Source organism: Phodopus roborovskii, unplaced genomic scaffold, assembly GCF_943737965.1.
Source record: "Phodopus roborovskii unplaced genomic scaffold, PHOROB, whole genome shotgun sequence".
NCBI classification, from domain to species: Eukaryota; Metazoa; Chordata; class Mammalia; order Rodentia; family Cricetidae; genus Phodopus; species Phodopus roborovskii.
The window spans coordinates 3727534-3754724 of record NW_026126516.1 but is presented as its reverse complement, the minus strand read 5'-3'; the positions used below and the strand labels follow the sequence as shown (position 1 = coordinate 3754724).

General features: G+C 40.4%; 1 protein-coding gene across 3 annotated transcripts in view; it reads left to right on the top strand.

Moving 5' to 3' along the window:
* The first annotated feature begins 225 nt into the window (after positions 1–225).
* Positions 226–27191, top strand: part of Btbd7 (BTB domain containing 7) — a 73267-nt gene continuing 46301 nt past the window's right edge. The window contains exons 1-2 of one of the 3 annotated variants that reach the window (XM_051196516.1): positions 226–286; positions 26746–26933. In XM_051196516.1, coding sequence (XP_051052473.1) covers positions 26852–26933 — 82 coding nt within the window. In that variant the 5' untranslated portion in view covers positions 226–286; positions 26746–26851. Of the gene's footprint in view, positions 287–792; positions 848–11311; positions 11460–26745; positions 26934–27191 lie in introns of those variants that run through there. The other 2 variants (XM_051196518.1, XM_051196517.1) reach the window with 2 other exon arrangements.

The following is a 27191-nucleotide window of genomic DNA, read 5'->3' as shown; positions in this document are numbered from 1 at the left end:
GGCGGGCGGGGCCGTCCGGCTCCGCAGAGCGGCGCAAGCGCGCCAGGGCCGCGCCGGAGCGAGCCCCTCCTGCTCCCTGTCGGAGGCAAAATGGCGACAGGGGGCACCTGGAGCGGTCCCGGAGCCTAAGCCACTGACAGGAGAGGGGCGGGCGGCGGCGGCGGCGGCGGCTGGAGGAGAATGGCCGCGGGGGCTGGCGCCGGTGCAGGCGGCGGCGCTGGGGGCGGCGGCGGCGGAGGCGACGGCAGCGGTCCCAGCAGCAGCCGCGGCGGGAGGAGCCTCCGAGGTGAGCGTCCCTCGCTGTCTGAGGCTGAGCATCCGTCTCGCTGTCCGGCGCGGTGCGGGGCGTCCGGCTGGGGGCCGGGGCCGGGGCCGCGGCTGGGCGTGGCGGCGCCGTGGCGGAGGCCCGCACGCCGCCGGGGTTGCCGAGGCGCTGGCCGGGCGGCCGGCCGTCTAGGGCCCAGCGCGCCGGCGCGGGCCGGGCCGGGCCGGTCCCAGCGCCCCGAGGGGCGGGCCGGACAGGGCGCCGCCGACCGGGGCCGAGGCCGTGGCGCGGCGCTCGGGGCGGTAGGACGCCCCTCCCACCCGGCCAGCCACCCCCGCCCCGGTGGCCTCCGGGACGGGCTCCCTGCTCAGGGCTTCGAGGGGCGGGACCCGCCGCACCCTGGACCGGGGATCCCGCTCCCGGCGCGGACGGACTCCGGGGTGCGGGTGGGCGTGAGGCCCGAGGGCCGGAGCTTGGGGGAGGAAGGAGCAGGCCTGGGGCGGGCCACTCCCCGCGGGCGAAGTGAAATCGTCCCGGGTGTGTGACTATGGGAGGAGTGAAACCGGCGTGGAGCTTTGACAGGTAGGTGGAGGGACAGGCGATCCGGTGCGTTTGGTGGAGAAGCGGAGGCTGAGCTCCCCGGAGTACTTGGCGAAAGGCAGGCAGGCAGGCAGGCAGGCAGGCAGGCAGGCAGGCAGGCAGGCAGGCAGGCAGGCGTGCCTTCTCGGCGCCTTCTCTTCTGCTCCGCTGTTTACTCCCTTCCGCGCACTCACACTCACTCTCACACTCTAGGGTGAGAACTTTCTCACCGTCTCAGGAGAAACTCCGAGGAGTGCTGTCTCTGCTGTGATCTAGCACAGCGCCTCTTCACATACCAGCACGCATAATAAGTACTCTGGAGTAGGCCTAATTTACAGAGCAGTTTTGGCTCTCTTTCCCAGCGCACTGTTTCCTCCACTCAACTAAAGCACCTTACCGAAGGGAGAAAGGAGCAAGGAGGCAGTTTTGCCGTTCATTAGCTTTTCCAGCATGCGGTGTCTTTTGTCTCTGGGTCACATCCGTTTCTTGTAAAAAAGATTGCTCACATTGTGAGTGTGGAAGAAAGACTTGAAGTTATACGAGCCGGACATCCTTAACAGCAGCTGTGATCAGACTTGCCTTGGGATTTTGGAGTCAGAAAAGCCTTTAGAGATGTGGTGTGTCTTGAAGTGTGGAAGATGGACTCTGAGTTGCCATGGGTCTTAGCTAGGGAAGGGTGAGAGCTCAGCTGGGGCCTGGGCTTCTGTACCGTTGATAGAAGGGGCTCTTTGCACCTCTGCATTGCCTACTCTTCATGGATTGCTTCCTCCCCCACTGTGCATCGCAATCACTAGGCCTTCGCACAATAAAGTTGAAAGCAGAAATGAGCACTTTTTCTGAACCTGGCAGCTACCTCAAAATAACTGCTGAAGAGGCCACACACTATACTTGAGGTTTTCACTTGAGGTTTTCTTAGGTCCACGACTAGGTTTTCATCAAATTATAGCCTGGCTCATTTTTTTCATGAGGTCAGTAAAACCTACAGGTCAGTATTTTGTTCTGTAAAACCTAACTCCTATAGTGTTCTGTGTCCCAACATGGTGAGAAGTTCTTTATATCCTATATTCTGCTCTAACTTTAGGGTTTAAAACACAGTGGCTTTCCAGGTTATACTACTGCGTAGTTTCCTTCTCTCTTTTTGTTGGGCTATAGAATTTTATTTATGGTGTGTCACGAGTCAACTTTCAAAAATATAATAGAATCAAATGATTCTGTTTTCATATTTTCGTCACCAAGCTCAGATTACTCAAGTGATTATTGAAGGTCTGCTTTGTTTCTAAATTATTCCAGAGCTGGGAGAGGAAGTGAAGAAATGTAATATATAGTAGACTTTACTTTGAAGTTCTTATTGGAAAAAGATGTACTAACATGAATGAGTCTAGTGAGTTCTACTAATACATAGAATGCTGTGGGAGTTCAGGGTAGAGGAAGTTCTAGCAGGGCCTTAGGAATTTAAATAACTTCCTGGGATACTTGAAACTTCAATTAGCCAACAAGTGTTTATATTTACAGAGAGCTTGGAGCAGTTACGTGTGTAAATTGGAGATTGGCGCTGGGGAAGGTGAATAGTGGGAGACAAATGAGCAGACAGAGTTTTTTGGGAAGATATTTTCAATAGGAAACATTAGACAGCCAGAAGGTTATCTCTGTAGAAGGGTTTTAATGCCAAATTGCAACTTGAAGTTTTCTTTTATACAAGTTATAACAACCCTTTAAAGGTATTGTTTGTTATAAGCTGTCATCCACAGATTGAATTGAAAGAAGGCAACAGTAAAATGAGCCAGGAAGACAGTAGCTACCTGTTGTATTACCTGATTCAGATGAGATCCTAAACTAGAATTGTTCCTCTGCCTCCCAAATGTTCAGATTACAGATGTGTGCCACCATACCTAGCAAAGTGTATCTCAAAAGTTTTTTTTTCTGTAGTGCTAGAAATCAAACCCAAGGATCTTCCACTACTGACCTGGGTAGGGTAAAGTCAGTAAAAAGGGTTACCTAGCAGGTATTTGTGTGTAACAATGTGTAGTAAAATTTACCATCTTAACTGATAATTGTACATACAGTTCTGTACACATTTACACTGTTGTACAGTCATTTCCACTGCCATCTGCAGAGTGTTGTGTGTGTTGATTTTTTTTCTTTTTTTAATTTGTGTCTGTCTCTGTGCTTGTAAGTGCAGGTGTTTGTGGAAGCTAGAGGCCTCTGATCCCTCTGGAACTAGAGTCACAGGCAGTCGTGAGCACCTAATATAGATGTTAGGAATCAAACTCAGGTCCTTTGGAAGAGTAACACATGCTCCTAACCACTGAACCATCTCTCCAGCACTTTAAAAAAAAAAAAAAAGTTTACTAGATTGTATATATTTTTACTGTGTGTACATGCATACAGCCAGAGACCACAGGTGAAAGGCAGTGGACTCTGGTGGGAGTTAGTTCTCTCCTTCTACTATGTGGGTCCCCGGGGTGGAACTCAGGTACATTGGCTTGTACATCAGGCACCTTTATCTGATGAATGATGTTGATGGCCCAATTGGTGGAATTCTTTTTTCCCCAGTCTTAAGAATTGAACTCACGGCTCCAGGCATGCTAAGTTTAGTTTCTGCTACATTAGACACCAGTCCTCATCTTTGATCTTCCTAAACTGAAAGTCTGTACTCTTTAAGCACTAGCATGGTTAACCTCTGTCACTGAGATCGTTCCTCAACTCTGTGACTTTGACTAGGTAAGAATGGACTCACAGAGTCATACAGTATGTGTCTTTTTTGACTGGCTTAATGGTCCACTCATGTTGTACAGTGTCAGGAATTTTCTTCTTTTTTGGAGCTGAACTACTCAATATATACTACATTTTGTTTATTCATCTGTCCTTGGATTGCTTCCATCTTTTGATAGGAACCCTTGAGATACTACAGAAATTTTAGAATGGATTTTTCTAATGAAAACTATTGGGATTTTGTTCTATTAAATATGTAAATTGCTTTGGGTATTGTTAACTTTTTGCACTTCTTTATTGTATGTGTGTGATTGTGTGTATGAGACTGTGAGTGCACATGTATGTTGGTACTCTTGTGCACCTGTGGAAGTCAGAGTTGGCAACTTGTGGAAATTGGGTCCTCAGGCTTAGTGGCAATGGCTTTTACCCTCCATAACTCAGTCTTAACATTTGGGGGGAGTGGTCAAGATGAGACAGAGTTTCTCTGTGTAGCTCTAGCCATCCTGGAATTCACTCTGTAGACCAGGCTGTCTTCAAACTCAGATTCTCCTGCCTCTACTTCCTGAGTGCTGGGACTAAAGGCATGTGCCACTACCCAGCTTAGTCTTAACATTTTAACAATGTTAAATCTTTCATTTGAGTTTCAGCAGTATTCTTCCTTCCCTTCTTCCTCTCTACCTCACCCTCCCCCTTTCTTCTATCAGGGTCTCATGTAGCCCAGACTGGCCCTGAACTCCTGATCGATCATCTGTCTCTAGCCTGGCAAGTGCTGGAGTTACAGATACACTCATGCTCAAGTCATCTAAAAGCAGTCAGTTTACATCCCCCCCCCCAGTTTGAATGCTTTTTATTTATTCTTTGTTTTAGTGCTCGACTAGGGTTCTTAGTACTTCTGTTGACTAGAAGTGGTAGAAATGGACATACTTAGGTTGTTGTGGATCTTGGAAAGTTTCAGTCTTTTCTCATTGAATGTGTCATGCGTGTGTGCCTGCACACACTCTGTGTGTGTGTGTGTGTTGGGTGGGGACAGGGTCTCACATAGTCCAGAGTTCACTGAGAATAATGTTAGCACAAGTTTCTTGTGCACAGCATTTATTATGTGAGTCTTCTCATATACTAGATTTATTATTTTAGCTGGTATTTTTTTTTAATGAGTTCTGCAAGAGTTTCTATCCTTGTAAATGAGAAAATTGTGGTGTCCTTAGCAGAATGATATGGCAGTATTGGATTTATTTGCATGGTTATTTTTGTTTTGAACCAGGGTCTTGCTGTGTACCCCATGCTGCCCTGGAACTCATTGTGTAGCCCAGCTGGCCTCTAACTAGAGAAAGCCTCTAACTAACCCCTGCCTCAGCCTCCCAGGTGCTGGAATTATGGTGCAAGCCACTATCAAGCTTTTTTGTGAAACATTAAAAACCATTTTCATTGACTTTGGGCACCAAACCTGTTTTCAGTCTGGCAGCTGTTGATGGTCTTATGATTTTGTTTTGCTTTTGATGGCATTACACTGATACCTAGGCTGCTCTTGACCTCATAGGTACAAGTGATCTTCCTGTTTCAGCCTCCCCAGTAGCGGAGACTATAAATCCTCACCACTGCACCAGACTTTTATCACTTTACAATGTCAAGTAAGTTGCCTAATCTGTTTGAAGATTAATTTTCTCTCTTGTAATAAATTAAAATAGGGGCCAGCAAGATAACTTAGCAAGTAAAGACACTTGCTGCTAAGCCTTGTGGCCTGAGTTTGATGAGGATCCCTGGGATCCTCAGGTGGAAGAAGAGAACTGATTCCCACAATCTGTCCTCTGACCCCAGTTTGTACTGTAAAGTGCAGGAGTGCACATATACATATAATTAAAAAAATAGAGCTGGATATGGTGGCACACACCTGTAATCCCAGCACTCAGGAGGCAGAGGCAGGCAGATACTTATAAAACTTCCAAGCTAGTCCTGGTCTTCATAGTAAGTTCCTAGCCAACAAAGGCTATATAGTGAGATTCTGTCTCCAAAAAAAATAATAATAATAATAATAATAATAATAATAATAAAAAATTTTAGAGAATTGTCTTGCCTAGGTTTTTCACTTGTATGGTTTTAAAATCCTATCCTATTCTTTTTCCGTTCCTCCCCTTACCAGTCAGGACTACTATTGAATAGATGCTGAACTGTGCCGCTTTTTCTTTCTTTTTCCCTACTCTTTCCTATCTCTGGCTATTTTTTAAATTTATTTTTAATTATATGTATGTGTGTCTGTAGGGATTCATGGACATGAGTGCAGGTATTGACAGAAACTAGCAGTATCCGATCCTGCTGGAGTTACAGGTGGTTGAGAGCCACTTAAATGCATTAGTCACTGAGCTATCTCTCCAACCATTGGCTATCCTTGATAATACTTCACAGATGCACTCCTGAAAAACCTAACTGTAGTGTCTTTCTACTTAAAAAAAAAATCTGTTAACTTCATCTTGTCTTGTGGGATTAAGGCCAAAACTCAAAAAGAGAGTGCATGGTGTGTCTGATCACATTTCCCATCACTCCAGCTGAACCAAGCTGTTTCTTATTTCCTGTGCTTCTGTCTGTGGTTTCCATGTGTTTATACAAGTACTTAGAGTTTCCTTATTCTTTGTTATCAACTCTGTTAGCTGCCCATCATCTATCTCCTTTCCTGACAAATACGCTTTTATTCATAAATATTGGACACTTAGAGATGATTCATCACCAACTCCAGGGTTAAGTTTTGATTAGTCTAAGCTCATTGCATCTGCTTATAAACTGTTTCCCATCCCAGTCAGGTTGAACTGAAGGAGGCAAACTATTTCTGGGAAAAATGGTTCTTCTTTCCCTTCATGTTCTAGAACAGTAAACATAAGGCCCCTCTATCCACAGGGGATAAAACATCCCCTAAAGATGTCAGATCAGAGGTAGAAGGAATCTTGAGTCCTTGGTGGCATCATTTAGTCATATCATATAGTGGACCTTAGCTACTTTAGCATTTCTCATGACAGATACATTTCTTATTGTTTATCAATTACTTATGTATGTATATATGTATATGGGTGTTTTAACTACCTGTTGTGTACTATATGCATGCACAGGCCAGAAGAGGGCTTCAAACCCTCTGGAACTGGTGTTGGTTAGCCATCTTGTGGGTACTGGGAGCCAACCTGAAAAGCAGCATTGAGCCATCTCTTCAGCCACAAATTTCTTGTTTAAACCAGCTCCTTGGAATTACAAAAATGTTCTGGTTGATACAGTGCTCTTTATTCTCAAGATCTAGTTATGCTACCTCTATGAATAGTTACCCACTCTGTTGGCACTTTAGACCTCTCTCCCATCCATATCATAGCATATTGTAATCACTCACTTGGTATGTGTGACTTTAAATCAAGGTATATAGAATGCAGTGTAGTGTCTGTTCATAATAGATATCCAGCAAGTGACCTGATAGGATAAAATAACATGCTGACTATATTAGTGCTGTGTAAGCAAGTTAAAATAAATGTAAGGTGTGTTATGTGTGTTATTATCTTTAAGTCAAGGCAAAGTGGAAAATTTAGACTAGACATTGTTTGCTGGCTCTTAATTATTTCCGAGAATATGTATTTTGAGACAGATCACTCTGTAATTGAGGCTGGCCTTGAATTTATAGCAATCCTATTGCCATGGTCCCCTAAGTGCTGGAATTATCTATATGAGCTACTATGCCTAGTTATATATTTTTATTTAGATAGAAAATGTGAGTTTTCTATCAGCAGTTAAAAGCAAAGAGGACCAGAGTTTGGCTCCCAGCACCCACATCAGTCAGCTTACCACCACCTGTAGCTCCAGTTGCTGGATCCGGTGCTCTCTTCTGGACTATGCAGGCACCTACATGCACATGCTCATGCACACACGACTTCTCTCTCTCTAAGATTTATTTTATTTTTAAAATAGGCCCTCCCAGGGCAGTTGCTATGCTCTGCCTGGCACTGCTAAGTCACTTACTGTAAAGCAACCCAAAGCTCTCCAGCTAACTTCTGATTGGTTCTTTGCCATGTGGGTATCTGATCTCCTAGTGACTGGGAGGAGGGACAAGGTCAAACAAGCACATGTTGAGTCTTTTCTGCAGCCTGTCATGGCTGCTAAAGCACAGGGCTAGGTAAGGGTCTGGTCCATTCATTAGTCCCTTATGGAAGAAGCAGTATTAAATTGTACTACTTTTTTCCTTTCTTAAGAGGGAGACTGTAGATAGCCATTTGTCTTCTGCCCACCAGTTCCCAAATACCTGGCAACTGCTTACCAAATATTTGACTTGGAGGCCTAATATTACTTAAATTCTTGGCCAATAGCTCAGTCTTGGTACTAGCTAATTTTTACATTTAATTTAACCCATCATTCTGATTTATGTTTAGCCAAAAGATTTGGTACCTTTTCTCAGTACGTCATTCTCGTCTTGCTTCTCTGTTTGCCAGTGACTCCTCTAACTCTGCCCTTCTTCATCCCATCATTCTGAGTCTGGATTTCCCACCTAACTGTATCCTGTTCAGCTATTGGCCAGTTAGCTTGCATATTAAACCAATCACAGTAACATATATTAACACAGTGTAAAGGAATATTCCACAGCAGGAGACTTACATGCCAGAACAAACTTTAAGTAATGTTGTGTGTATGTGTATGTATGTGTGTCCATATGTTTGTACACATGTATGTGTATGAAGCCCAGAGGACAACTTCAGGTGGTCTTTTCCTAAGAGGTGTTGTTGTTTGAAACAGTCTTTCATCATTTGGGATCTCAACAATTAAGCTAGTTGGCCATCAAGTCCTGAGCATATGCCTGTTTCTGGTTGTCTAGTGCTGGAATTACAACCATAGTCTGTCACATCTGTCTTTTACCATAAGTGGGGAGATTGAAGTCAGGTCCTTTTTGAGTGAGCCATCTCCCTAGTCCCTGTTGTGTCATATTGTATAAAATCACAATTCTTTATTGATTCTTGGGAATTTCACATCATGTACCCTAATCCCACTACCATCAAGTCCTTCTACATATGCCCCTTACCTCCCACAGTGCCCCCCCCAGAAGAAACCCCTCCAAAATTAATTTAAAACAACTCACCTTGCTTCTCTGTCTTTCCTGCCTCTCCAACATGTCTTCTTCTTCCTAGTGGCACTGGGAGTTGCAGTGTGTCACAGTATACCCTTTTGTCCAATCAGTCCTATCAGCAAATGTTCATTGCTGTGAGTTGTTGGTCTGGTTCAAGGCCTCTGGTCTCTGGCACACACACCATCATCATTGGACCCTCACCGAAACTCCTCCCACATATCCTGCTATTGCCCTGAATCATGGCCTGTGGGTATCATTCAGAAGGACTAGTCCTTTTACATGCTCCAGCAGGTCATAGATGGGTAGGGTGGCCAATCCGTGGGCCTGGGTGGTAGCTGAGCTGGTCAGTCCAGGCTGCTGGGACTACCCCCCTTAGGCAAGGGACGGTGAATGTGTATGTGTGTGTGGTGCTGGGGATCAAACAAAAAACTTTGTATAATGCTAGGCAAACACTACCACTGAGCTACATTTCTATCCCAGTATCCCATATATTTTAAACCTTGACAGTATTCCACAGGTTAAGCGCTTTATCTGTATCAAACAACCACAAGTGGGAAGACTTAAGGCACACACAAGCTGCTGTATTTCTTGGAGAAGTTGAGATGCCATACCTCAGTTAACTTTCCAAATAAAACTTAAAATTACTTTCAACATCTTGCTGTAATTCTCTATCATGTCACCACATAGACCTAGAAAAGTCTTCCTCCCCCAGTGTGTCCTCATTTTACCAAAGGTTTTGCTGCTTTGTTTTTTCTTCTTAATCCTTTACACTGGTCTGTAGGTGTCTGAATCTTGGCCCTTTTGGCATACTTTTAGTCACCTTTTATCACTTGGCTTATTTGTTCTGGGGGCATAGGTACACACATGCCATGGTGTACTTGTGGAGGTCAGAAGGCAGCTTTCAGAGCTGGATTTGCCTTCCACCATATGAATCTCAGGGATAGAACTTGGGTTATCAGGCTTGGCAACAGGTATATTTACCCATTGAGCCATCTTGCCAGCCTCTTCTTGACATTTTTAACCAGACAGTAATTCTTTGTTGTGGGGACTTTTACTTCAAAATATTTAGTGTCTCTTCCCAGTGGATGTCATGGTACCCTTTCCTCCAGATACTACTAAATGTCCAGAGGCACCATCTTTAATAGCTGTTCCTTCCTCTCACACATCCCCTCTGAGATTGTATTGCTTCCCTGTGCCTTCTCGCTCTTGTAATATAGAGTCAGAATAAAAGCCTTACAGGTTTTCACTTCGGTGCAGTTTCCTCCCTTAAATTCTTCTGGTCTTCTGTGTTACATTTTTGTCTCACTCAACAGCTTTACCTAAAGAACAATAGCATCAGCACTTCTTTAGTCTTTCCCGCCTGACCTCTTTACCAGCACTTATAGCACTTACATATTATCACCCACATTCCAATCTTTAAAGATTTATTCTTAATTATATCTGTGTGGGGGGATGTGCACATGCATGAAGGTGCCTCTGGAGGCCAGAGACATCAGTTCTCCTGGAGCTGGCACAGGTAGGTGGTTGTGGACCACCTGACATAAGTCCTGAAACCAAACTTCAGTCCTTGACAAGAGTAGTACACATTTTTAACCACTGAACCTCCCTCCAGCCTCACCATATTTTTTTAATTACATTTTAATTTAGGAACAATATAAGATCTGCCATCTTAAGTTTTTTTAAGTACATGATCCATTGGCTTGGGTTATCTAAGCTTAATTTTCTTGGTTATCTAAAACTTTATTCTGATGGGTAATAAATCACATCCCTTTCAGTCCCAATAACTGATAGCCACTGTTCCATTGTGATTCTGTGAATTTAGCTAGTAAACTTAGACCAAACCTAGACTGCTATCTCATGTGAGTTTGTGCAATATTTCTCTTTATATGACTGTATTACTTCACTAAGCATAATATCCTCAAGATTCATCCATGTTGCCAAATGGTTCTTTAAGGCCAAAGAGTATTCCACTTTATACCTGTATGGCATTTTCTTTATCATTTATCTGTTGATGGACATTCTGATTGTTTACACATCTTGGTTCTCAGGATACCTGTTCCACTACCCCCAAATTCTTTTCTATACTTTATTTGCTACTGAAAAGAAAAACAATACATTTCCTCTTACTGCAAAATTTTGAAAACCAGGAAATCAAATTGCCATAATTACTGCACTATAACTGAGCTACCCACTGTTCTCTTTACATTTCTTAAATTCACTTTTACCCCACAGCCTGGACAAGAGCACTTGAGACTTGTTGACACTTATTTGGGTCAGATAAAAAGCTAGAAGTATATTGAAGTGTTTCCATTTACAGTCAAACTATACAGCTATTGGTGATAAAGTAGGAAGAGATCCTAAGAGCACAAAGGTGGGGGAGTTACTAGAAGAGAGATACATCCTAGAACTCAACAAATATATCTTATTCAAAATTATTCTTTTTAGTCTGCTGTAGCTTTCTCAGCTTGCTGCATGAAATTCCAGCAGGAAGTAACATGTAAGGTTTATGCTGAAGTCACTCCTTTGTCATATCATTCCATGTTCTAACATCCTTGGATGGGCCTCACCCATGACATACATAAGACTTGCAGGTGTATCTGAACTGATAGTCTCAGTTTCTCTCGTCTCCATAAGACCAGTGCTTCTAAGTTGTCTTCTTTCAAGTCAGAATATCCGCTGCTTAGGAGATCGGAATTTTGACATTATTGTCTCTACAAAGATACAAATGTTCACTCCTCTTGTCATGTAGGGAATACTACTTCTGGTCTCCCACAGGATCTTTTTGCTTCTGTCCAGGACCCACAAAGACCTTCTAGAAGAGGGGTAAGGTACAATCTTGAATGCTGAAAGGTTATGAATGTTCTTTATTAGCATTTTTCGGTGCAAGGCTGCTGAATTCTTTATCAGCAGGGTTTTTGGTTTGTTTTGTTTGTTTGTTTGTTTTTAATAGGAAAACTAGAAAGTATCGGGGGTCAGAGTGGGGTAAGCATTTGTAGTAGTCTGGTCAAAACTTTAAAAAGTGACTCCAGAGTAGCCTGGGGGAAAAATCTTGAAAAATACTAAATCTTTCACTCCAGTAATTGGTGGTGCATAAGCCTGACACTTGTTCATAGGCTGACCTTTGTGTTGAAATGCCCTTAGCTACTTTTCATGGTGTTTAGATTCTAGCAAGGGACAGCCAGAAAAAGTCTAATCACCTTCCTCTAACTCCATGCTATAATCCTTTCTCTCTGTATTCATTTGTACCCTGTGTGTTATATCATTTTTGTATGTGAAATTGGTCTCTTCCCCACCCCACCCCCATTACCTGGCAACGTGCCTTGTACATATACCAGCTTCATGCCTGATATTTACATAGTTATCAAAGGGAGGCAAAAGGAAATAGTAAAGAGAGGAGGAAGGAAAGTGAAGGAAATTCAAAAACTGAAAATGGAATTCTTTAGATGTGTTCCTGTCTCCCCAGTTGTTCTGTGTGTCTTTCCTAATTGCAGTCTCCATTTCTCAGCACCTCATTATTAATAAGCATTTATTACCAGCCAGTCATTCTTGAAGCTCCTTGGCATATATAGTTAATGAAGTAAGACACAGTTCTAATCCTTTGGGAACTTAGTCTGCTGAGGACTTAGACAGGGCAACCCATACAGAGGGAGAAGCAGAAGTCTGTATTTGCTGGCAGTAGAGGAGAGAGGTGTGAAGGTGGGGTATTAATGATTTCACTAGACCCAAGAGAAATGATAAATGGGTATTTTATTGGGGAACAACTTACGCAGATAATAGTAAAGAACCACCACTATGTTCCTGTAATCTCTGCCCTTCTAACTCCACTCACATCCCAAGAGAGCCCACCTCATGCTTCTCTACCTTCTTGTTATGTCCACACCTAAAGCCACGCCCAAAGGTGTGTGGCCACTAACACTAATTCACATGCTACTACAATTTCCCTTTTAGTCTAAAAAAGGTCTTAAGCCAAACACAAAAACTATATACAACTATAACATATATCAAGTATATTCCAGGAAAAGGAAAGGTAAAAACATACACAAATTAAAACCTACAACCAGTAAGAACAACATTGAGCAAAAGACACATACTACATGCCCAGTTTCAGGGTAATGGCATTGACAGAGATTACTTCGATAGCAGCTCTAATCTGGAAAGTCTAAGACTTGTACCTACTATTTTCTAAGATGAGAGGATATGGCTATGACTGTCTAGTCTTCAACCTCATCCAAGACCTGAGAAGGAAAATAACATTACTAGAGTAGGCAGGAAGTGTGAGCATGCAACTTCCTGAAGGTGTAAGCAAAGACAGAAACAGCAGGTTACCTGGACAGTCACCCAAGGTCTCACAGCAATGTTGGGGCAACCACCTTTGTCTAAGGCCTAAATTATCAGATGAGCCATCTCAGAATCAGGGAAATTGAAAGACTGTCTTACCCTGACTTGGCAAGATTCAGCAGTCTAAGTTTATCTCCTGCTAGCCCAGTAATAATTTAGCATCTGTATGTGTATTTGGGGCTGAGAAGAGCCGCAGAACCTGGTGGGACAAGCTGCAAATTAGTCTTTTTGAAATAATGAAGAGTTGGCTCACTTCACATGGATGTGCTTTAAGTGCATTATGGCATATACACAGTGTAGCTCTGTGTCGATTTTTTTTAAAGGCAAAGTAGTTTTGTATGTGGCTATGGTTCTTCAACTCTGGTATGTTTTGAAATGATTTGGATATTTATAGAACTGTCTGTGAGTTACCCTACTTAAAACTGTTTAATTTATACCAGGCATGAGGTCACATGACTTAATCCCAGCATAGAGATCAGAGGATCACAAGTCTGAGGGCAGCCTGAACTCTACATAGGAAGATCCTGTCTCCCAAAATTATAATTATGTTCAAATCCTAGGAAAAGACGAGTTGGGTTATGTAGTGTTCTGTATATCTGGAATCAGTTTTAAACAACAGATTATTTTTATAATTGAATGGGGGACAATTCTGATTCTGAGATGAAGGGAGAAGAGAACATTGATCAGATACACTCTGACGTTATGATCCGTTTAAATAGCCTTTAAGATTATCTTGACTCAGCAGAGTGCATTGGCACTTTGAAACTCTAATAGTAGACAGGAACACTTCATTAAACCTAGGAATAGCCTGCAGTAGTCACACATTGGTTTTACATTTTAATGCACATCTAAATACATAATAGTTTTCAAAGTTAATATTTGATAAATTTAATTTTTATAAATCAAATAACTATATTTAAAAGTTATTCCTCGTAATATAATATATATATAGCTTTTAAAGATTCATTGTTTTGAAGTCCCCCTCCCCATTTGTAGTAGGGTTTCATTGTCCCCTGGTTAGCCTGAAACTCCTCATTCTCCTGCCTCTACCTCCCACATGCTTAGATTACAACCATGTCCTATTATGCACTGCTGGTTTGAATTTTCTAACCTTATTAAAAATGACCTGGGGCTTGGGAAATGGCTTTGTGGGTAAAGTGTTTGCTGCATTAGAACACCTGATTTTAGGTCCCAAAACCTAATAAAAGCTAGATATGATAGCAGGCATTGTGAGGAAAACAGACAGGAAAATAGCCAACCAATCTAGCCAAAATAGCAAACTCAAAGTTCAGTGGGAGTCTTTGACTCAAAAAATAAAATATAGAGGAAGCTGAAGAGATGTCTCAATAGTTAAAGGCATTACCTGTCTACTCTCATTCAGAGGATCAGGTTCAATTCCCAGCACCCAGCCATATGGCAGTCAACAATTGCCTATAACTCTAGTTCCAGAGGATCTGAAACCCTCTTCTGGTCTTCATAGTTGTGTTTTTGAGACAGGGTTTCTCTGTGTAGCCTTGACTGTCCTGGAACTGGCTCTGTAGATTGGCCTTGAACTCACAGGGATCCTCCTGCCTCTACTTCCTGAGTGCGGGGATTAAAGACATGTGCTACCACCATCCAGATTATATTTTTTATAAGTTTAAAAAATTATTTATAAAACTTTGCTAGCATTCATTCTCTACGTTGTTCATGACTCTTTTGTCAGTGAGTGGCCTGGGTTGTCCTCAGACTCTTGCTAAGTGACTCTTTGAAGATTGTTTTTTAAGTAATCTTAGCCCATTGTGATGACATACATCTTTAATCCCAGAACTAAGGAGGCAAAGGCAGGTTAGCCCCTGTGAGTTGGAGGCCATCCTGGTCTACATAGCAGGCTGCAGCCCAGCCAAGGCTATATAGTAAGACCCTGTCTAAAAAAACAATAGCAATAATTTTAAGAGATAACAAATTGCAGACCATGTACATTGTACCAGATCATTAATTTGAGAAATATTTCATAATTTCAAAAAATCAAGAACGCTAAGAATATATAATTTCATTTTAGGAGAAGTCAGCCAGAAATTCAAATACCACCCACTCCCCAAAATTAAAATAAGTTTCTTCCATAGAGCCAAAATTCTAAGAACCAGATTCACTCATATCTATCTCTGCATTCATTTCCCTTATCCTCTGGCCTGAAAAATATCTTAAGATTACACTTACAAGAATGTCAGATAGATAAGTGGGATGTTATGTACATTTAGGTTCTTTTAAAAATGCCTTTTTTTTTTTTTTTTTTTTTTGAGATAGGGTTTTTGTAGCCTTGATTGTCCTAGAACTCACTCTGTAGACCAGGCTAGCCTCTAACTCACAAAGGTCCTCCTGCCTCTGCCTCCTGAGTGCTGGGATTGAAGGTGTGCCACCACTATCCAGCAACAACAACAACAAAATTAATGTAGTAAGAAAAGCATCACCAGGGAACTGGCAGCTGCTTTAAATTAGAATAGGGAAAACACCTACCTCCCCTCCCCCTCCTTCCTTCTGTTCCTCTCTTTTTCTTTGAGGCAGGGTCTTGTGTAGACTACACTGCCCTCAAAGCCGTTTTGTAGTCAAGGGTGGCCTTGAACACCTAGTCCTCTTGCCTCTACCACCCTAGTGCTGAAATTTCAGGCATGTGCCCCACAGTTAGTTTATGCAGTGTGGGAGATGAACCCAGACCTTCATTCATGCTAGACAAGCTCTCTACCAACTAACTGGGCTACATCCCCAGCTCTCTTTTCCTCCTTTTCTTGCTACTCTCCTATATGGTTTTGAGCAATTATAATTTATAATCCCAGAGTATTAACATCATTTTGAGATAGGATGACAGATATTGACACAACTTGAGGTTGTTTGTTCGTTTGTTTGTTTGAGACAGGTTTTCTCTATGTAGCCCTGGCTATCCTGGAACTCACTCTGTAGACCAGACTGGCCTCAGCCTCTGAAATACTGGGATTAAAGTCCTGGGATTACCACACCTGGCAATGCTGCTTTCTTTAAAAAGAAAAAAACAAAAAGTAAAGGAAAAGTGATCTTAGTATATATCTGGCTTCAAAAGAATGGTGACATTTTTAACAGCAGTATTCAGAGGTTTCAGAGCTTTAAACAGGTTATAAACATTAAATGGTTATTCTGTTGGTAGAACTAAGATTGAAACAAAGATTAATATGTAATCACTCAATAGTTTCATTCTGTAAGCTTAATTATCAAACCTGGAGAGAAAGCTGGGCATGTGGGCATACACCTAAAATTCCAGCACTCGGGAGGCAGAGGCAGGCGGAAGGCGGCAAGTTGGATGCCAGCCAGAGCTACTCGATGACAAAATAAACAAGGGTGAGAAATGGCTCCGCCAAGCAAGCATGAGGACCTGAATTCAAATCCTCAGCACCACATAAAAAGCTAGGTGCCTGCAATCTCTGAAGAGGTAGAGACGGGAAAATCACTGGGGTTTGCTCACCAGCCAACTAACTTCACTGAGCAGGTGAAGTCCAGCTTCAGTGAGAGGCCCTGCATAAACAATAAAGTGAGAGCTAGGCATAATGGTCCATGCCATTTAATCCGAGCACTAGGAAGACAGAGGCTGGTGGATTTCTGAGTTTGAGAGTAATTTGATCTACATAGAGAGTTCCAGGAGATAGCCAAAGGCTACATAGACAGACCCTGTCTCAAAAAATAAATAAAAAGTAGAAAGCAATTGAAGGCATACCCATTGTCAACCTCTGTCGTATTCTGCATGCATCCACATATATGCATGTTTCCTATATACGTGTGTACACATACCAAAAAAGAGGAGAACTTGAAAAAATTAGAATAAGTGCATTAATTGCCAATATCTAGCAATTATAAACAAAAATGTGTTTAGGTACTGGAGCATGAGACATTAGAGTTACTAACTTCATTATTGTAAGGATAGTACTCAAAAAAGGATTTGGAGTTATATATAAAAGTGTAAGTAAGATTATGTATGGTAAAGGAAAATCTAGGATAGAGTAGGTAAAGATAATAGTCATTTTGGAAATACCTTGTTTGTAGCTTTAATATTGATACTATCAATTTGCTAAACTGGGTTTGGTGGTACAACCTGTAATCATAACATGCAGAAGGCTAAGGCAGGATGATTGAGAGCACCAGCTCAACCCTGTCTATACAGCATGTAAACCTAGAAAGTAAAGTAACTGACAAAGGGCAGAATTCTGTTATATGTCTCAGGAGCCAGTATGAGTAACATGGGATGATAGTTACAAGGAATTAGAATGTGTCAGATATATGGACTCATGAACTCTTATTACAATTATTTTAAGTGCTTCAAAGTACCTTTCACTGGCACCTTTAAAAGACCATGAAAAACTAGTTTGTTACTGATTGTTTTCAAACTTAGTAAGCACTGGCAAAGAATATTCTGCCTCTTCTGTACAAATTTTAGAACCAACCAACTAAATAATTGACAAGTTCTACACAATTCTCCCAGCTAATGATTAAAGGAGAAACAGGTCACCGTTTGCAATTCCTAACAAACTAATGACTTTAGTTAGTGATTAGTGGTGACTGTGAAAGATTGAGAATTAAGAAGAAATTTTGTACCAACTGTTTGAAGTGCATTTCACGATTGTCCTACTTTGCTTTCTGTTGCTGTGATGAACACCCTAAATAAAAGCAGCTTGGGGAGGAAAAGAATGATTTCTGTCTTACAGTTTACAGTCTTAACATTGAGGGAAGCCAAGGTGGAAGAAACTAAAGCAGAGACCACCAAGGAACACTGCTTACTGCCTTTATCCCATGTCTGCTCAGTTACCTTTCTTATGCAGCCCAGGCCTTTCCATATCAGTCTGCAATCCAAAACAAATGCCCACAGGCCCATCTGATGAAGGCAATTCCTCAGTTGAGGTCCCCTGTTCCCATGTTTGTTGAGATTTATGTCAAATTGACAGAAACTATATGACAGTTACCTGTGAGTCAGTCTTGGCTAAATAAGTACACACATATATCCATACAGTAATAATATTGAGGACTGAGTAAAGAACTTGCCCACACAAGCCTAATGACTTGACTTCAGATCCTAATAGCACAAGCATTTTTAATGCCAGTATGCCCCTACCGGGAAATGGGAGGTAGAGTCAGGAAGACATGATGGAAGCCAGCCTGGCTTACATAACAAAATAAGAAAGGACCTTGTCTTAACTAAAGTGAAAGGGGAGGGCCAACACCAAGGCTGTCTGTCTTATACATATGTGCTTTGGCATGCCTGTGCCCACACTCACACATATAAACACTAACACAGAATGATAATGAATCTGACCACGTCTCATTGTAAAAGAAGCCAGAGGACCTTTATATTAAATCTCACTGAAGTGATTTGGCAAAATCCAAACTGAGACACTGTACCTTATTTCTTAATAAACATCAGAAAATTAATTACATGGAGGAAATGGACACACAGAGAGAGAAGCATTTGAAGATTTGAGGGTCATAGCCATCACTCCACTTACAGTTTGTGAGCCATATTTAGATCCTGATTCAAGCTAAGGAAAGTAAGAAAAATATCAATATTGTCTGTGAAGTACTTATTAAGGAATTACTGTTAGTTGATTGAGAGATTATATATACAAAGTTTACAAATGAAATAATAGTCTATTGGACCTCTAGTATTTATCCCTATTATACTGGACTTTGGGAGTTCATCCCACATAGAGGGATACTTTCTCATCCTAGACACATAGGGGAGGGCCTAGGCTCTGCTCCAAATGATGTGACAGGCTTTGAAGACTCCCCATGGAAAGCTTCACCCTCCCTAGGGGGCAGAAAGGGGATGGGTTGGGGTTTGGTGAGGGTGATAGGAAAGGATGGGAGGGTAAGGGAACTGGGATTGACATGTAAAACATCCTTGTTTCAAATTTAAATAAAAAAATGAAAAAGAAAAAAATATGGCGAAAAAAAGAAATAATAGTCTTTAGAGTGTGTCATAATTATTCAGGATTAGAGGGGGAGATTCTGTTAGAATTGATAAGAAATTGCTACAATTCAGTTAATTTTGAAATTTTCTGATGGAACTAGTCTTTCTACTTTTGTGTATATTTGTACAACTTCTTCCTCTAGAACTGCACAAATGTCTCCTGCAAAGGGGAACTGAGAATTATCTTAAAATGCTAAGACGTGATATTTATAGTGTGTTAATCCACAATCAGGATTCCAAGTACTAGAAAAATGGTGATCAATCCATTTCGGATTGGGGGGATAACTCAGCAGGTAAATTGCTTGTCTTGCAAGCTTGTGAACTGAGATTTGGATCTCTAGAAACCATATAAAAAGCTGGATGTCATGGTTTGCCCTTTTAATCCCAAGAATGTTGAGATAGAAGGCACAGACAAGTAGATTTCTAGAACTACTGGCCATCCTTGTTGAACTTTTGGTGGAAGGCACTAAGGCATGATACCTAAGATTTGTCCTGTAACTTCCATACACACGTACGCACACATGTACGGGCACCACCTCACATACAGTATGCACCCACCCGCACAAACACACCAAGATCAGTCCATTTAACCTCAGGTGGGTGATAAAATACAAACTTTAACAGCATAAAAATAGAGGACTAAAAATAGCAATGTGTTGGATGTGGAAAGCATAAGACACAGCATTGCTCTTCAGAAAGACTATTTGGAATGAAGGCTTTTGAGGTGCCTTCCTGTTAGGAGGGGTACACACAAGATTCGAGTTACTATGCCTGGAATCCAGTCTTGGTTTTCCCATTTTACTCTTTTTAATTTTTTGGAATAGGAGGTTTTTAATTGTCAACTTGACACAATCTAAAATGACCTAGGAAGAGAGTCTCAGTGAGGGACTGTCTAGATCAGATTGGTCCATGGGCATGTCTATGAGATAATTATCTTGACTGCATTAATTGATGTGGGAATACCTAGCCTAAAAGTAGGCAGTGTACCTTTCCTGGGTTTGGGTCCTGACACATATAAGAGCAAAGAAAGCAAGCTGAGCAATAAACATGCATGCATCCGTTTTCTTTCTATTTTTGACTGTGGATATAAGCAGTTGCTTCAAGTTCCTGCCTTGATTCTTCAACAATGATGGACTATAACCCGGAATAGTAAGACAAATAGACCTTTTCTCCCTTAAAGATGGCTTTTGTTAGGATATATCACAGCAACAAAATCAAAACTAGAGCTTAACCTCTACCGTAACATGTTCATTCAGGGAATAAAAAATGGTGCCTGTTCTGTCTACATGGAGAACTTGTTTTAAAAATGAATGCTTTAATGAATGAAAAAGCTCTTTGAAAATCTACATCCCTATTCTGTTATGTAATTATCCCACTACAATCAAGAAAAAAAATTCTAAGCTGGAGAGACTGTCTTTTTTTTTTTTTTAATACGAATCTGTTATTGCTTTTCTCTATTAATGTTTTCATTTTCTATGTGGCATAAAGTAATTATTATTCTAACCAGTTTTAAGTTTAAGTATTTAGTTAATGACGTTAAATAACCTGATAGTTGTGGAAACATTGCCACCATCCATCTTTAAAACACTCTCATTTTCCATAAATAAAAGTCTACTCATTAAACCCTAAATCAACAACCCCTGGCAACCACCATTCTAGTTTCTGCCTTTGAATTTGATTATGTGTCATATAAGTGTAATCAGTGCCATTTGTCCTTTTGTGATGGGTTTATTTCACTTACAACATGCTTTCATTTTATCAATGCTTTAACATGGGTCAGAATTTCCTTTGTAACAATTAATTGAAAATGCTGAGTGCAGCCAGATGTGATAGCACACACCTTTGATCTCAGCTCTTAGGAGAAAGATCTATATGAGTTCAAGACCTGCCTGGTTTATATAGTAAGTTTCATGCCATCGAGAGCTACATAATATGACCCTTTCTCAAAAAAAAAAAAAAAAAAAAAAAAAGAAAAAGAAAGAAAGAAAGAAAGAAAAGAAAGAAAAAAGAAAGAAAACCCATGAATTTCTAAGGATTGAGCCAAGGCCTCACATAAGAGATGAGCATTTAGCTCTGTCACAAGACTTTTCATTACATAAGGTATTTTATGTATACATCACATTTTCTCTATCCATTCACTCATCACTGGGCATTTAAGTTGCTTTCACCCTTGGCTATTGTGAAGAGTGTTGCTGTACACAGGAGCATAAATAGCTGTTGAGTCCCTATTGTCACCTTTTTGGAGTAGATTCTCACAAGTAGGATAGCTGGATCAAATAATAATTCCATGTTTAATAATTGAGGAAGCCATACTTTTAAAATTTACACTCACTTATGTATTTAAAACACCTAGCGGTCACATTGATGCTGTTTGTGCACTGATCCATGAGTCCTTTCTTTTCCTGAAAGTGTTTTTCTAAGGTTTAAGACTGAACAAGGACGATGTTCCCAAAAAACACTTTTGGGACTGCAGAGACTAAGTCATTGTGATAACCTGTCAGTAAGTCTTTTAAAATTTTATTTCATTCAGTTGTTTCCAACTTAATACCTATTAAGTTCCAGCTACTTTCCTACATTTGATTTAAATGAATAGCTAGTTGGTGCATGCCTTTAATCCCACCACTTGAGAGGTGGATCTCTATGAGTTTGAAGCCAGCCTGCTCTACAGAGTGAGTTCCAGGACAGCCGGGGCTACATAGAGAACCCCTGTCTTGAGGGAAAGAAAAAAAAAAAAAAAAAAAAAAGACTAAACGAAGAATGGCCCTTATGGAATTTATATTATAATGCATGGGACAGTTAGGAAGGAAAGAAGTATATAATAACATTTCAAATGAAGAAAAACTGTAGAGAAAAATAAATTGAAAAGAAGGGGTAGGGTATGATGAAATAGAGTATTATTTTGTCGGGACTAATAAATTAGCCTTCTCTGAGAACATGGCATTTTGCAAAAACTTGAATATGGATATAAACCATAAACTTTAATAGAGTATGAACCATATGAAAACTGAGGAAAAGTATCACAGACAGAGGGAATATTGTAAGATTAGTAAGTGCTCTTTTGGGAGACACATGTCTCAGCCAGTCTCCAATCCCATATGAAGAAGCTAGTAGAAAAAAAACTAAACCACAAGAAAACTGAAGATAGGTAGTGAGGTGCTACAAGATATTTTGTTTTGTTCTGGGTTATTATTTCTTGGCACGCGGGCATATGTAGTACACCCAAAGGCATGTTAACTTCTGTTCAGAGCAGGCAGCAGTGAAATGACTACCAAGAAAATCTAGGTTTCCAAAAGTGATCTTTATAACCTTATTAATAAAATACTTTAATAGTCAACATATAACTTACTGATAATTGAACATGAAAATAATACAAGTATCATGCAGGCACATACAAATCTCATAACAGCCTGTGTTTCATTTGGTGATGTACTAAAATGTAGTTATGTCAGAAATGGCTTTAAGTTTCAAGAAATGAATACCATTGCATCTTGGACTCTTCATGTATCTGTTTTTAAAATACTGATTACTTATGAATAAATATTCAATCAAAAGTAAATGTTATCTTGTGAGACTATTACGTTAAATATGTTCACTTCTAGAAATCAAAACAATAATATTATTGGGAAACTTCAATTTTTTTTTTTTTCCACTTTCTGGGAATTGGTCTTCAGCTTTAAATGATGAATAAAGTGAACTTTTTTAGACTAGTTCAACATCTTCGTCTTTCCAGATCCTTGGTGCAAATCAAATGATACCTCAAATGACATTCTCTTATGTTAAACTGCTGTTGTAGTTTTCCAGCAGCACTATATATTTTCTTAATTCTACAAAGAACCTTGTGTGTAAGTGTTATTATCATTACTTCAGAAGGAAAAGTGGGTACTTATTATCACCACTGTTCTGAACAGCAGTAGCAAGACTTCTCTAATAGATCCTCCAGCATGAATGTCTTCTACCTTCAGGCCTTTCAGTAATCATTATAAAACATAAATGTGCCAGGCAGTGGTGATGCATGCCTTTGTTCTCAGCACTTGAGAGCCAGAAGCAGGCAGATTTCTGAGTTTGAAGTCAGCCTGGTCTACAGTGTAAGTTCCAAGTCAGCCTTGGATATAGAGAAACCCTGTCTAAAAAAACAAAAACAAAACAAAACAAAAAACCCACAAATGTAACGGTGCAGCTTTCTTCCTAATCTGTGCTCCAGTCATCAGCCTGTGTTATGGATAAAAGCTTTACACCATATACCATTTGAGACTTTGATCTTATTCTTACCCACATCATAATGTGTGTGCTCCTTAGGACTTAGTCTTAGACAGTATCTGTATTCATACTAATAACTAACATTTATTAATTCAAAGATTGCATACCTACTGTAGGTTCTGAGGAGGATGATGAGGATTCTTAGATGAATGAAAGAGTACCTATCAGTGAACTTACAGTTTGATGGAAATATAAGTAACTATTCAGTTATGCCATAGTATTAAGCCATAGATGGAATAGGATTATGAAAGCTGAATGGGACTGATTGGGACAAGAGCTGTTCCTATTGTGTATCATATTTCTTCTACCCTGAATGACTTTTCCTTTAAAAAAAAAAATTGACACACTTCTATTAATTATTTTTTGGTTTTTTGAGACAGGGTTTCTGTGGCTTTGGAGGCTGTCCTGGAACTAGCTCTTGTAGACCAGGCTGGTCTCAAACTCACAGAGATCCGCCTGCCTCTGCCTCCTGAATGCTGGGATTAGAGGCTAGCTCCACTACCGCCTGGCTTTCTATTAATTCTTGAGCCAATTGATGAATGGATGAGTAGGTGGATGGATAGATAATCAAGTATTTAAAAGAAAAATGCTATTCTACTGACATGGAACATGAAATTTTGCTATTGTCCTTCTAGTTGTGCTGCGCGCGCGCGCGCGCGTGTGTGTGTGTGTGTGTGTGTGTGTGTGTGTGTGTGTGTCTGTCTGTCTGTCTGTCTGTCTGTCTGTCTATCTGTCTATCCAACTGTCTCTGCACTTGAGTGCAGATGCCTGACAATTCCGTGAAACTGCAGTTACAGGTGAATGTGAATATTCTCTGCCAAGAGCCATATGTGCACTTTTACCTGCTGAGCCATCATATCTCCAGCCCCTTTCTGGTTGTTCTTAAAATGTTTCCCAGTATAGAGCTGAAGGTTTGGAAGAGAAAAAGAAATAATCCTGGCTCTTTCATTTTATTGGCATTGTGTCTGATCAGTAGAAAATTACTAGAAGAATGAAGTGAACTAATTTCTTTATAAACTTTAAAACTAGATTCTGACAGGAAGTAAACCTTCAACAAATGTGAGTTGTCATATTAGGTGAAACCTGGTAGTAGGAGGGTATAGAGAATTGTAACTTCAGGATATTAGTTTGCTTCCAGGGAACAGGGTTCCTTTCTGTTTTAATCTATATTTCTAGCTGATCTAAAAATGTAAGATTTGACTGTGGGGTGAACATTTATGCTTGGATTAGTCAGATCTGAGTTATGCATGTTCAGGTATCCTGTTTGGTTTGTACCCCCTTTTATCTTTAAGCATCCTGGATTAAGTGATATATTGTATGATCAACTTCAGTTTGACAGGAGTGAAGTTTCTATATATTTTGCATTCTCTTTCACTATGAATTGCTTTTCATAGTCATATTTGCTGCATATCTCCATGCTTCTGTCCCTAATAGCCAGACTAAAGGAAAAACATGTTTGAAATTCAAAGTCCAAGTGCCTTTTTTTTTCTCCATAAGGTAACATTTAATACAGAAATAAATTTCTTCTCCGTCCTCAATTCCCAAATCAGTGTCAGACAGCTTCACTTTTAGAAAACCTGTTTCAAAAATCCTTATTTTATAGATGCAAAACTTAAGGTTCATCAAAATTAAGAGTAATGTGTCTCATGTATGTGATAATCAATGACCGAATATAGCCCCTGGTACCATAAGCTTCTGCTATCTAGCTTCTGCTAAAAGCAGTAAAAAGTGCTTTTATAGCTGCAGTCAGCATTTTTTTCCAGGCTGCATTTTGAAGTTAACTTCTTTGGAGCTCTGTAGGGCAGTAGGGTTCCTTTAGAACATGCTGAATACTTCCTTCTCACAGTGTACCTTAGCATATTGAAGGAACCGAAACCTCTGGCTTTCTTTAACCCTGCATTTTCCAAATTTGGGGGAGAGTCTCTGGAAAATGTTAACTTATACTTTGTTTGGTAGATGACTAGGAAAGAAGAGGTTGGCATATATCAAAAATACAGCCAACATGGAACTTTTGAAATGAGTAAAGGAATCAAAACTCAGCTCCACCTTGTGAGCAGTCTCCTGTCATTGCGCTCTTGGGAACACTGACCTGTCACTTTCTCGTCAATCTCCACATTCAGAGCTGCTCTTTTAAAGTTTCTGGTTTCCCCAGGTAATTTGGTAGACTTGATGTTCATGATACTTTTATTCTATATATAATTTAATATATATTTCCTTGGCTAGTCTGGAGCTCACTGTGTGGATCAGGCTGGCCTCAAACTCATAGGGACCTACCTGCCTCAGCCTCCCAAGTACTGGGATTAAAGGTGTGCACCACCACAACTAACTTTAAATCTAAATCTGTAATGCGTACAAAGAGTGAGATTTGACCTGTAAATAAGCATACAGCTTTGGTTCATAAGACCCTATTTCAGTTCAAAATGGCTAGTAGGTGGGTTTGAAGAGACAATGGCTTTGCAGATAAGAACATGCATAATTCTTCCAGAAGACCTGAGCTTGAGTCCCATCACCCATGTAAAGCAGCTCACAGCCTCTTGTAACTCTTGCTCTTGGGGTATCCAATGCCTCTGGCCTCCTCAGACACCTGAACTCACATGCATACACACAAACACACACATAATTAAAAACAATAAAAGTAATTTTTAGAAAACGACTCATAGAATCTTTAAGCTTCTCTGAAGCTTAACCTGAAACTAAGATTTCCTAGATTTACTGATTTTTTTTTTTAAAAAAAAGAATATAAACTTTTTTTTGTTGTTGTTGTTTTAGAGATTGTGATGTTAGAGATCTAACCTATGACTTTGTGCACATAGACAAGTGCTCTACCACTAAGCTACTAAAAAGGGAATGTCACCAAGCATCAGACTTTAGAAAACATTTGATTATTCATGTGTGTATACAAGTGTATCATTTGACTAGAGTTACTTTTGCTTTATCTGTTGTCTGTATCTACTTAGAAAATCTCCAGCCTTACATTGAACACTGTAACAAAATTTCCATTCTACACTCAAGTATGTGGTAATGTTTGTCTATGTGCACCTATGAACATGTGCATAAAAGATGAGTTTAAAAAAAAAAATTGTCGGGCAGTGGTGGTATATGCCTTTGAGCCCAGGACTCCGGAAGCAGAGGCAACTGGATCTCTGAGTTGGAGGCCAGCCTGATCTACAGAGTGAATTACAGGATGTCCAGGGCTATGCAGAGAAACCATGTCTCAAAAAGCATACATACATACATACATACATTGAAAGATGTATCTGTGAACTTGAACAGTATATTATTTACCAAAAAAAAAAAAAAAAGTGCAGTTTGGGTAGCTTTTTAAATTTTTATGTGCAGTGTTGTTTTGCCTGCATGTTGAGGGTGTTGGACCCTGGGGTTACAGACAGTTGTGAACTGCTCTGTGGTTGCTGAGAATTGAACCTGGGTCCTCTGGAAAAGCAGGCAGTGCTCTTAACAGCTGAGCCATATCTCTATCCCTAGGTAGCTTTTTTAATTATTGGTTTAAGATACATTTAAAACAAATAATTTATCTTTGCTTCCATCAAGAAATGGATGAAAAGAGGCTCCTGGATCCAGGGTTGAAGGTTCGTCAAGGCCTCTGGAATTACACTCTGAAGAACCAGCAGATGGAGTGCCGGAGTGACTGAAGAAAATGGGTGCTAATGCATCTAACTACCCTCATTCATGCTCCCCACGGGTAGGGGGAGATTCACAGGCCCAGCAGACTTTCATAGGTAACTTTGCATTTTTAAATTTTATTTTTTTGTTGTGACTGTAAATAGAATCATTCTAACAGTTATCTTTGTAATGAAAAGAGTGCTGAGCCACAGGGAAAGTATTATAGGTAATAATTCTGCAGTGTCTAGATTCCCACCTTCATCTCAGTCTTAATCAGGCTTGTTATAAATATGGCCTTAGTGTGGTTAAAGAGAAAAACATTTTACAGTTACAAACAATATTCTTAATTTGCAAATTGTCTCTCATTTCCTAAA